General features: G+C 45.3%; 1 protein-coding gene across 4 annotated transcripts in view; it reads left to right on the forward strand.

Annotated features, from left to right (window-relative positions):
• The window catches only part of WIPF3 (WAS/WASL interacting protein family member 3), a 323,552-nt gene that overhangs the window by 44,187 nt on the left and 266,519 nt on the right, over nt 1-12,846 (forward strand). For 3 of the 4 annotated variants that reach the window (XM_032774882.2, XM_032774883.2, XM_032774884.2), the window contains 4 exons: nt 2,794-3,525; nt 5,399-5,554; nt 6,533-6,634; nt 7,576-10,772. In XM_032774882.2, coding sequence (XP_032630773.1) covers nt 2,794-3,525; nt 5,399-5,554; nt 6,533-6,634; nt 7,576-7,616 — 1,031 coding nt within the window. In that variant the 3' untranslated portion in view covers nt 7,617-10,772. Of the gene's footprint in view, nt 1-2,793; nt 3,526-5,398; nt 5,555-6,532; nt 6,635-7,575; nt 10,773-12,846 lie in introns of those variants that run through there. The other variant, XR_012655225.1, reaches the window with a different exon arrangement.

Here is a 12,846-nt window from a genome sequence, read left to right on the forward strand (position 1 = left end):
GCTGTGTGTGTATGTTTAGGGGAGCTATGGATTCAAATATATTGCCTTTATCAATAGAAAATAAATGCTTGCTTGATAGTTGGACCTTCTGAAACACTAAATGGGCTTGTCATAGAACTGCTTCCTAATCACTTAAGGCTGCTGTCGGTGCCAAAATGGTGGAGTTGCTCTTTCAGAACTAATGTGGGCTCAGACACTCGGCATCCTGTGTGCCTGCTGTGTCCACATAGCCCTGGTGTATGTAGCTGAAATAGCCACAGAGTTATAGCGCCAACCTTTTTGTTATGGCCCACCCCAAAAATCCATGGGATGGAAAGATCCCCACACAGCACATCTGCACACTGTGCAGGAAGTTAAGTGTGCACATTCGCCGCATTGGAACCACACTATTTCTGTGGCCTATTGTGTCTTCCCCATCCACTGATGAAGGATTTTCCCAGTATGGCTGAAGTTTGGGACAGAGCTGGATCAGCACACAGAGGAAGGTATTGTACCAGAGTTGTTGTTTTTGAGAATTTGGTTTATAACATTACCTCTGCAGCCAGATTTGCAAACTGATGAATCTGGGGCCTCCCAGTCAGAGTTAAGAAATCATGATGTGCATCACCTGCCATCAGAAGCTGAGAAAGGAGAATTGGAATAACACCTGCATTTTTTAATTGGCCATTGTAAAAGGCAGACTAAGTGGAATATTCTAAAAAAGCAACTTTCTGAGTGGACCAAGTCAGTCTCCAGGGCTTATACCAGACAGGAGCAGGCATGAGCAATTTTTAAAACTGTGTGCTGTATTGGGTACCAACCCACATGCTGTTCTTAAGGCACTTGTCTGTCTTTTCATCTCATTCTGCCTTGTGCAGAGTGGAAAGCCTGTGTCATGAGCTATCACTTATGACCTCCAGAATTTTCCCTAGGGTAGTTTTTCCCCTCAGGTTTTCAGGCTCTCACATAAGGGAGTACTAAAATGGCTGATAAACTGGAGAATGTTAAGAGGGAAATGAACAAGTGTCTCTTGTACCAAAGCCTTGCAACCCAGCCTGGTTATTTGGGGGGTGGGCATGGTCTCTCTATTTCATTGCAAGCCTCTCAACCACTGTCCGCAGCAGTCATGGACTCCACAGCTATTTCTCTTACTAGCCGGACCCCACTGATCTCAAGGCATAGAGGTAGTGAGAAGTAAGGTGAGGTCTCCCTCTCATAGTGGCTCTGGGATTCATGAAAGGGGGGCTATCAAAGTCCAATCTGCAGTGGGCCACAGCATTGACAGAGGTGACTGGTTTGGAGGCACTGGTTGGTTTGAGAGAAATGGCCTTGCTCCTAGGTGGCTGAAATTTCATTTAAATGCCCTAGAGCCAAGCACCATGAGAAGGGCCCTGCTTTTCATTCCTCTTTTACTACTACGATGGTGGTATTAGACATAATACCATGGTAATACTCTAGCCACAGAGACCAAGGGGAATCAGAAGCCTTCTCTCCACCTAGCACTAACAGGCTGGATGGCTTTGTCCACAGGGCTTTCCACAGCATGGGAAAGTGTTACCGGATTTATTGAGTGGTTATTGATTATATTGACTGTTAAGAGTTTCCAGCTAGTCACTGGTTAAACTTCTGAGGTTCAAAAGGTTCTAGTCCCAGAATCAGGTGGAACAGAATTCAGATTAAGTTCAGTGTCTGGGAACCCCGACGTGCCCAATGGTGACACTTGCACTGAGGGCAGAGCAAAGCTTTCAATACTTTTATTAGCACAATTAGTAAAAAACACATATGTTCCAAACCAAATGAGATGGTAGCTACAGTGTAAAATCAGGCTGATGTCCTTTGCGCATACAGTCATATTTCTCATGGAGACCTAGTGGTGATCCACAAGGGTCCCACCCTGCCTCTGGCATACCAAGTGAGTTCAGTGGTCAAGATCTCGAGGCATATGTGGTGGTTTGGCCTATTATAGGGTCTGTTGACTGTAATGAATTATCATATTAATGCCTGGCCTCCTTTGTCCATAACTAGCTTCCTTGCCCTAATAATGTGTGCATGTCTTTACTCTATGGGTTAGTATATTAATGATCCCAACTTATTATCCTATACATCAATTTGTTGCTGGCAAGTTCATGGTTATGCATTTGCAGATGTTCCAGTCCTAAAATATCCAAAGGTGGTATCAGTTTGATTTCCTGTAGTTACTTGTGTCATTTTATACAAGTTTTTAGCAAAATCCCCTATGTAGCCCAGTCCTGGTTCCCCAATAGATTAGGGTCGCTGTTAGGCAACTCACTTATGATAAATCCCAGATGCCTCAAAGCCTTATGCTAGCTGCTTAAATTAATGTCTTACAGGCTGTAGGTTTCTTGCATTACTGCTAAATAAAATACCTTTAATCTAACTCTGTGGGCTGCAGAAAGGTAAGTCTTCAAACAGATTGGTTGCACAGAAGCCCACTCCCCTACAGAGAATGGGCACACTTCCTGTTTCATGGGAAAACTGAGTCAAAGAAATGAAGTGACTTGCCCACGGTCACCTAGCAGGCCAGTGGCAGAGGTCTTTTGAGTCTCAATCTAATCCCCTGGAATACGCCACCTTCTCAACCCCCTTAAGTTAGAGATTATCCATTGCAGAAATACTATTTACGGCACCTGCGTGGTGGTGGAGTGCCGAATCTCTTGCAGTGTTTTACTAAAAGTTTTATTAGGCAAATAGGACCAGCTCCTTTTCTGTACTATTTTTATATGACGATTTGAAACCATGCTTACGTGGTGGTCTTTAATGATCTACCTTGAGGCTTATGGTTTTGTTTTCCAGCTGGCAAGGCTGGGCAGCTGCCTGGAGTACGAGTGCCTCCTCCAAAGTCTCCAGCCCCATTGAACAGCAATGCCAAAGCAAGCAGTCATGTTTCAAGTCTGCCTGATTGTCCAAGAGCAGCACACCCATCGGAGCTACCCAGTGGGCCAAGAGCAGGACCAGCTCGGCCCTGCATGCCTGCCCCTCCCCCACCTCCACCAGTTTCTAGCAAACCTTCCCTTGTTTTCCCACCTCCTCCACCTCTTCCCTCTCCTCTGGAAAAACCTGCAAAAGTGTCACCCCTGAATTTGGTGGTACCACCACCACCACCTCTTCCTCCTCCTCCTCCTCCTCCTCAGAGTGACAAGCCTGCCAAGGTTCAAGCAACAGCTTTGTACCTGCCGCCTCCTCCCCTGCCCCTGGCACCACCTTGTGGATTGCCAGTCAGAACAACTGACTTACCTAATAATTCTCCCCTGCACCCTGATTTGAGGGATTATCCACCTCCAACTCCTCCCCCGCCTCCACCACCACTGCCTCCTACTTCTTCACCCAGGGGATCCTTGCCGCTGCCACCCTCCCCTAACTTTAACAGTGCTGTGAACAGCCAAGACATTCCTCCCGCACTGCCCCCCAAATCTCCACACTTGCTCTTCCAAAAACCTGGTATTCAGTCCGTGCCTCTTCCTCCTGCCCCACCCTTCTCTCAGCCAGCTTCAGCAGTGCAGAAAAAGAGACAAGGCAGAGGTGCAGGTAAGTTTTTGAAAATGAGTTTTCAAACTACACAAGGCTGTAGAAAAATACAGCCTTAGTCTGGGAGCTACAGTAGCAGGAGAAGACAGGATGTCTGGAGCCACAGGATCTAGCCCGCAAGTGTAGACAGGATCTCTGAACTTGGGAGCATAGATCACTGAGTTCCCAGTGAGAGCAATTGCTCCTGCTGTAGGTCTGTCTGCCACACTGCTGAGAAAACTGGTCCGTGCTTGGTTTTCTCTTCCTGAGAGCTGAGCAGTGGAGCTGGTTGGAACCAACTTTGGGATAATAAGTATTAAGTGGATTTTCTGGGGAATCCCAAGGGAGAGATTAATTCAAATTCCTGTCATGCAAAAACCCAGCTTTTTGAAGCTACACCCTTAGGGAGAGGCTCATTGTCTGCTGACTGCCTGTTACAGAAGGCCAAGATCAAAGGGCCCAAGCTTGCTTGCTTTATTTATTTATTTATTTATTTATTTATTTATTTTTTAAAAGGCTGATCTGCCCAGACTGGGTTCTTGATATAAGGTAGATGAGCTTGTAACCATGGGGAAAACCTAGTTGTAGGTTTCAAAAGAATAAAACCTACCAGGGCCCTAGTTTGGAGTGATCTGTGGTACGCTTTTTAGCATGCCTGTAAGTTTTTATTGTTTTAATGTTTTCTCTGTAATGCTTTTACCTTAAGAATAAATGTGATTGCTTATAAAGGGGAAAATACTCTGGTCATGACCCTATGAGAGAAAGCAAAGCACAGGCACTGGCCTTTTGTAGCCGTCTGGCTTGCTGAAGATATCACAGTGTAAAGCAGGGAGCTGTGCAGCCTTAAAATCCCTGGTCAGCAGAGTGAGAGGCAGGTTTCTGCTCTAGAGAGGTGACAGCAGAGAACCAGAACCCTAAAGTGGGTGCTCTTTGTGGATCATGGAGGGGGAATACAGGAGCAGTTACCCTGAAACTGTGACACATAGGGTGGCAGTGTGTGTGAGATCTATGACCGTGTGAATTTATGTAAGTGCCAATGGCAGTGAAAGAAGCATAGAAGGGCAAAGCACAGAGAAATGTCGCATAGTCTTTATGGGAAAGAAACAGTGAAAAGAAAGAGGAAAATGAGTCATGAACAACTGAAGAGAAGACAGCTGGTTGAACTATGTAGAGAAAGGCAGCGCAACACTGAAGAGTAGACAAAGGCAAAGCTAATGAACTTGCTGTATTCTATGAGAAAGAGGAATGATGGGTCAGGTTCACAAAGAAAATCCAGCCCACTAACAGAGTCTAGCAGGCAGGAAAAATCTTAGAGCCAACTCCTTGGAGAGAAACAGGGAAGAGGTTGATAGAAAGAGCCTCCATGCTCCATCCAGACCAAATGCATCATTGCAACAGGGATTGGGGACAGATCTACAGGCAGACCTAGAGAGGATACAGGTGGAGAGGGGCAGACGGCATCTGGAAATCCAGCTACTTGTAGACCAGAAGTGCCAGTAGGAAAAAATAGGAAATTGGGTTTGTGAGATTGAGAAATATGCAGCTCCCCATAATAAAAACCAGCTAAAGGGTATGATTTGAACTTTACATATTGGCAGCAATGGGTAGAGAGAGGAATTAATTGACTATTTTTTTTAAAGCTAAGGAAAACACCCTTTAAATATAATGGGTCGGGTATTCAGAGATAGTGATGAGTATAGAATAGATGGAATAACTACAGCAGTAATGCTTGGAATGTGGGAGCTATAAAATAACCGACTGCCATGGTGCCATTTGGCTTTGAACGAAACATTGTCTCAGGTCTAAGGTCCAATCAGTTCATTTTTCAAAGGAATGTCTTAAGAACTCATTCATCCATTACTGTATCTTTATGTGCGGTCTGCTTCTTTTTAAGTAAGCAACACTGGGAAGTTAATTCCGCCTCCGCTGCCTCCAGCAAGATCACCATCAACTGAGCTTACGATCAAGTGTCCATATGCCCAAGTTTCATCATGGCCAGCTGCACATGAGCCCTATCCACAGCACAGAAATGGAAACATGCACATCACTGGTAGTATTTTCTAAATTAATCTTCTTTGCTGTACTTGAAAGATTTCAACACAAAAGCCTGATAAGTATACATACTACCAAAACCCCTTCTCACAAATCTTACAGTAACTGTGAAAGTCTAATGTGCACAAAGTCTACTGTGAAAAAGCAGAGAGATCTTGAGATATGCTCTGTAGTGTTCCTCTGTAGAAGAGCCTTATACAATAAAGTTATAACTTTTCATTAGGTTTTTGGACTGTCTGATAGAATAGAAAAGTAGACACCTGTTGTAAAATTCTACAGGACAGTGCAAAATGCTATACAAAAGTAATAACTTTCTGTTAAATTGTATTGGGTTTTAGAGTAATATCTACAGAACCCTAGTGGTTCCATCCCCATTAAATTCTATAGGACAGAGGTTCCCAGGGACACATTTTTGTGGTTTGGTGAGTTGGCTGTTTGTTTTATCTTTGTTTCTAGCTGCTTCATTACTCTAAAGCCAGGTGAGAATACATCAAATACTGTCCTAACCAGAGCCATCCCTTGGGTAGGGTGAATTCGGGCGACTGCTCCAGGCTCCACACTTTGGGGCCCTATGGGCTGGTGCAATTGGCCAGTGTGGTCGGTCCTGGACATGATGGGTTTGTCCCGGAAGTGACAGATTCATCACTTCTGCCCCAGGCCCTGCACTCCTTTAGGGACAGCTCTGGTCCTAACATCATTGTAAAAAATTGCTGTGGTTACCACAGGCATGTTATATGATTAGTATTGGAATGGTGCAGTTGTGAACGAAAAAGGGGTATTTAACCAGATAATTCCACTTAAGATGGAGTTTTTTTCACAGTATGAACCACTGTAAACGTCACTGGGGTATCAGTGAGGCACTTCAACTATAATAGTTAACTGGGTCAGCAATTTTCTTCCAGTGATAATCCAGCTTTGTTAAGGGTAGCCAGAATTTATTTTCCTGATAGACTTTTTTTTTTTTAAAATTTTCTAGATGACTTTGAGTCTAAGTTTACTTTCCATTCTGAGGAAGAATTCCCCCCTCCTGATGAATTCAAGCCATTTCAGAGAATTTATCCCAGCAAGGAATCTAGAGGTAGGTATAGAAGAATCTTGTACACGGATGACAGGATTAATGCTGTTTTTCCAACACTGTTAAAAATGTTGATGTGAATATAAACAAACACTGGGCAACAATTTAGTGTGAAATTATGATTGAGTTGCTAGGATACACTGAAAGTATATCATGATTGTTGTATCTTTGGGATTCATTATAACAGTAATGAATCATCTTTCATTATAAAGTGTTTCATTGTATTCATTACATTCTTCAAGTAGGAAGCTCTTAATATTAAAAATAATCTTACATAAGCAGACTTAGCATGGTCTTGACCCAGCCTTAATGTGTTCATAAACTGGTGAGATCAGAAATGAATTGTGGTTTAATATTGAACCTATAATCACTATATTCAAATATAAAAGACAGTTCCAAGTTTTCAAACCTGAGTGCTTGAAGTTGCATCTTAACTCTGTATTTTGGCACCTAAATAAGAGTGTCAGATTCTCAGAAGCACCAGTACGCTGGGAGATACAGATGCTCAGCCTTTGAAAATCATATCACTGTGTTTTGGGAGCACGTCACCCACCCAGCTTTGAAAATAGGCATTTATAAATAGATGAATAAAATCACACAAGTTCCTATTCTAACCATACAGGCTACTATTTGTATAGATCCCATGTGTTCTGTATTACTTTAGACAACTCCCTCCCCCCGAAATTTTCATCCTCAAACTACTTTTCTTAGACTGATCCCATAGAATATCAGGATTGGAAGGGACCTCAGGAGGTAATCCAACCCCCTGCTCTAATCAGGACCAATCCCCGACTAAATCATCCCAGCCAGGGCTTTGTCAAGCCTGACCTTAAAAACCTCTAAGGAAGGAGAAGTTTTTATGCAGGGCCATTCTTTGAAGTACTGTAAGCATATACAGAAACAATAGACATCATGTAATAGATGGTATCCTATGTATCTTACAGAATTCCCTAAAAATCCTCCACTAAGAACACATGTGAGATGAGAAGATCCCTCCAACAGACCTCTGGTGCAGTACTACACAGGAGGAGTGAAGATAACAAGATAATGTATGAAACAGAGGAGGTTTTGTTAAATGAGTAGAGATTGTATTTTAACAATCAAATGATGCAGTGTTGGACCTGATTTGATATTTTTAAAACTGGAAAAGAAATACTTTAATTATGTATTCTCTGAACAAGCCTAGTCATCATATGGCAGTAGAGGAGAGCGCTGGCACAGGCTTTTAAATTATTGTTGGATACTTTACTTCAGGAATTTTTAAAACCAAGCACCATGAGATTTAAATTCTTCAGTAGTGTTCACTATGTAATTCTCATTCAAATCATCATCAAGAGATCATCTCAAACAGTATTCCATGCATTAAATACACTCCGATATTTTTCTTTGTCACCTTTTAAATATTTTTAGTATTCCCCCCCCCCCCCGAGCTCTAATTATATTTACAGGAGTTTTCAATTAATTATCTGAAAATAAGATACTATATATTGTATGGTTGTTGGCATGACTCTATAATCTCATTGTAAGTTACTTTGCTACCTGTTTCCTACCTACCCACCACACTGCTGCAAAATGGCCTCTCCTTCATTACCACCACATACAGGTCCATAATTACAGGGATTTATTGGTCAAACATATCTATAGGCAGGAGGAAGGTTCTGCGGACACCACTGCACACAGTACGCTATTCTATCTCAGATTTGCTAGTGGGTGTGCCTGTCAGAAGGGAATGAGCTAGAACATGACTGCCTGGGCTGGACTGCCTAACAGCATTGCCATCAGGGCAGGCCCCAGCGCGCCAAGCACGTGATTGGGGCGGCATGCCGCAGGGGGGTGCTTTGCCAGTTGCCGGGAGGGCGGCAGGCGGCTTTGGTGGACCTCCCGCAGGCGTGCCTGCGGAGGGTCTGCTGGTCCCACGGCTCCGGTGAAGCATCCGCAGGCACGCCTGTGGGAGGTCCACCAGAGCCGCGGGACCGGCAAGCGACAGAGTGCCCCCTGCGGCGTGCTGCCGTGCTTGGGGTGGCGAAATGGCTAGAGCTGGCCCTGGTTGCCATGCATTGGCTTTTCCAAAGTGCTTCTCCTGAGCTCAGAAAGCAAAACTGGGATGAATGCATTTGTCAATAAGTGTTTGTTTAAGGGCACAGCTGGACCATCATGTCTCTAAAATGTGACCCTTTTGTACAGTACAGATTTTCTCTTTAAATATTGCTTATTGCTGCTGCTAGCCAGGAGCCCTCCTGCCACTTGTTTGACAGGCTTTCTAGACATTCATCCTCTCTTTCTCCACCCCCACATTACCCCCAACATGCCCCTCTCCAGTTAGCTAAAGAAGCTTTTAATAGCTAAATACTAGAAAGAAGACAACTGGTATTGTTCATTCTCACCAATCTCTTTTGAACGTCTCTGGAAACAATTGCCAGCAGTCCTCCTTTATTTATATGCTCCATGCAGCTCTTTTCACCCAAATACTAAATGCGAGTCATGAAGGGGTGCTGTCTGGAACTGCAGATTGATTCGCAAGATACTGTACCTCAGTTTACCACAGGCACCAAAAACTCTCTCCCCCTTCTGCCAGTTGCCGTGGCTGACAGGATGGTGAGCTAATGCAGGTTACCTTAATTACCTCACTGGAAATCAGACTTTTCCTTGCAGGGGCACCCATAGGTTGGCTTGTCTCTGATTGGCTTAAAGTTATACAATTAAAATGGCCAGGTTAAGGGTGCTTCTATCAGTCTTTTAATTCACATGTGTGTGTTTCCTTTGGAGACTCTCAATTTCAGGACCTTGGTCCTGAGTTTCCACAAAGTGGCCTTAATCTCTTGTTTTTCAGGAGCCCAGGAGTATGGGGGTGCCTGAAATCATTCCAGAGGTTCTGCACTCTGGCAGGCACCTTCTCATTAATCCTTCTCTTTCTGGGGGGCTGAACAGAACTGATTCTGCAAGCAGTAGCCAGGAGGGGGAGCAGCAGGCCGCAGATCGGAGGAGGAGGGAGGTAGGAAACTCTCCCCGGTTGGCTAGAAAAGGATCAAGATTCTGGCTTCCACTTCTCAGTACAGAGCACCTGGGCCCCTCCCTAGGTTAGCAGAGGTGGTAGTGATCTCCAAGGGAGGAAACTCAAATGTGGAGCCAGAGCAGGGTAGATTTTAGGAGAATGGCTAGATTTGATGGTGGGGGCTGGGGAAAACTGATGGAGTTATGACTATTCAAATATGCATATGAAATTAAAGCCTTATTTGCATAAACTCTGCAGCATCTCAACTTGCAAATATAGCAGGTATGTTAAATCCAGTTAAGGGCTGTAGTTCTGCCCTTTTGCTGTCTATCTCTGGATAGTGCCTTTCTCTGCAAAGTTAGCTAGTAGCCTTGTCACCACCACGTAAATACTAAGGAAGGCAGAAGTGGTCATGCTCATGCAACTAGCTGGACTTTAAGGACATCAGGTAAATAAGATCCCAGCAACTCAGCTGTGGACAGTTGGAGGTGGAGAAGTTCACATGGTGCCTGCCTGGTCAACAAAAAAGAAGGTAACTGTGTGTGGAATCATTCACGGATGGAATTACCTACATATGCTTAATATAGTACCCCTGTGAAGAGTTTGGGACCAGATTCATCAGTGAACTCTGGCAGTTTGAGAGCTACTTTGCATTGGTGGAGCCGCAGACCACAGCAGTGAATCTGGCCCTGAGTCTGATTGGACAGAGGAGGTACAGAGGGAGGTTCTGGAGCCACTGAATTATCTCCTGGAAGAACAGCTTTTCCAGCTGTAGAATGCTGCAGCACCATAGGGCTTCTGAAACGTAACCCCCTCCTGGCTTTTTTTCTTACCTGTACTGATCCCTTAATAAATAGTTTGCCTGTGTGTATGACATATTGAAAAATAAATGCTGTCACCAGTATTGTAATTACAGTAAAATGTGATAAAGTCAAATTTAGGTAGGCATCAACATGGGCATTGCAACTTTTCTTACAGAAGGTCTAATACGAGGCTGTTCAGGAACAGTATTCTGCTACAGTATTATAGTCATTGTGCATTAAAAGCAAACGTGGAGTATGACTTCTTGCCTGTTCTCATCTGTACTGGAACCTGTAATACTGTGTAACAAATATTTTATAAGGATTTAAAAAAATATTTATTAAAGTGTCTCTTGGTAGATTAGTTCCTCCTTTGTACTTTACCTTATGTGTGTTAAATGGAGATGGCTTAATACTGTTTCACTAAGGTGAGTGAGTGGTGCTACTTCTCCAAACCATGCCTCAGCTTTAAGGGCCTAGATCAGGTGCCTCAGCTCCCTATATAATGAATGTGGAAAGAGAGGCACATCAGTGAACAGGTTTCACAAAACCCAGCACCCTAGGTCAGTGTTTCTCAAATGTGGCCAGGGGCTTTTTGTGCAGCCACAACCTCCTAGGTGGTGATATGCCCAGGAGGGTAGAGATGACAAAGCATTGGCTCCTTCCCCACCCTCCCTGTTGCTCCTGGATGCGCTGCCCTGCTCCATGTCTTGATACAGGTGGGGCACAATGCTGCAGGAGCAAGGTGAGTTCTTGACCCACTTTGGGAGAAGGGGTTTTGGGTGGCAGGCTCCAGCAGCTCCAACCACACAGCCCTGGCCTTCAGCTGCAGGGCTTCAGCCCCTAGTTCTGGTAGGTACTGACCCCCGACTCCTGTCCTGGGCTCTGGCCATGCAGTGGCAGATGCTGGCCCCAGGCACTGACCCCAGCTGCACAGCACCAGGTTCTAAGCACAGGGCTTTGGGCACCAGCCTCCGGTTCTGGCTGCAGGGCTTCTGTCTCTGGCCCCCAGTTCTGGCTATGCAGGGGTGGGCACTGGTTCTGGTCCTGGCCTCTGGCCACACAGTGGTAGGCACTGGCTCCAGCCCCAAGCTGTGCAGCAGGTTCCGACTGCAGTGCTTCAGGTGCAGACCCTCGGCTCCAGCTGCATGGCCCCGGGGTGCTGATCCCCTGCCCCAGCCACGTGGCAGCAGGTGCTAACAGACAGCTCTGGAACTGGCGCTGACCCCTGGCCGCTCAGCAGCCAGCACTGGCTCCAGCTACACAGTGGCAGGCGTTGACTCCTGGTTCCGGCTCCAGGTTCTGGCCATGCGGCAGTAGGCAGAGGCCCTGGACGCTGAGCCATAGCTCTGGCTGTGCAGCAGCAGGCTCTAATCTCTGGCTCTGGCCACGCAGTTCCTATCTCTGGCTCTGGCAGGGGCACTGAGCCTTGGCCCTGGTCACATGGCAGCAAACACCAACCCCTGGCTCCAGCCATGCAGCAGCAGGGCTTATAGCCCTTACCCCTGGTCCCTGCTGCCTCCCGTGCCCTGCATTGATCTCACCATCTCTGGCCCCTTCTGCATCCCACTTTGATCTCCCCCATTCAGGGCTGGGTTCTGGGGCTTGCATGGATTGGTTAATAACCCTTTTCTCAGCAAGTATCACTTTTCACAGCAGACTTACTAGCTCTCTGAGAGGCTGTGAAAAGTGATGATCTTAAACATGCAAGTATCACTTTTCACAGCAGACTTACTAGCTCTCTGAGAGGCTGTGAAAAGTGATGATCTTAAACATGCAAGTATCACTTTTCACAGCACCAAAACAGCAGGAATTTTGTGACTGGCAGGATCCTTAAATCTGGAGTTTAAGTACTTAAAGCCTTTTGTGAATCTAGCCTTAACTATTTAAAATTCCTCTGTACTCAAAATTTAATCCCACTACATTTTTATACAAGGCATGGTGCTGGCTGACTTTCCCATGCTTTCCAGGTGTTCAGATGTGTAAAGAAAGTGGCTGTTGACTACCAGAGGCTGAGGTAGCAGGCAACTTTGACCTCCATGTACTGAATAATACTGTGCTGCATTACATTGTTGTGCTGGTGTACGTACATGAATGTGCCCACAGAAATTTAAAAACATGGAAGATGATACAAATACCTAGGGGTTCCCTCCCACCCCCCAACAAAACCAAGTTCTTTTCACTACTCCTACAGTTTGGTGGCTCAGCATCCATGACTGAGTCCTTGATGCTTCTGCCCAGTCAGTAAGGCACTGACTCAACTAACACTCTCAATCAGTAACTGAAGAGGGTCTCAACCTCAGCCCACCCCCTTTTTTTATGCACTATATGCATGAAGGCAATGGCCAGAGAGCACCTGGCTCAAAGGGAGTTGCAGGGTGAATTTTTTTGTACAAAACACTTAGTACCTGGCTCATGGTGCT

Source organism: Chelonoidis abingdonii, chromosome 2, assembly GCF_003597395.2.
Source record: "Chelonoidis abingdonii isolate Lonesome George chromosome 2, CheloAbing_2.0, whole genome shotgun sequence".
Taxonomy (NCBI): Eukaryota; Metazoa; Chordata; order Testudines; family Testudinidae; genus Chelonoidis; species Chelonoidis abingdonii.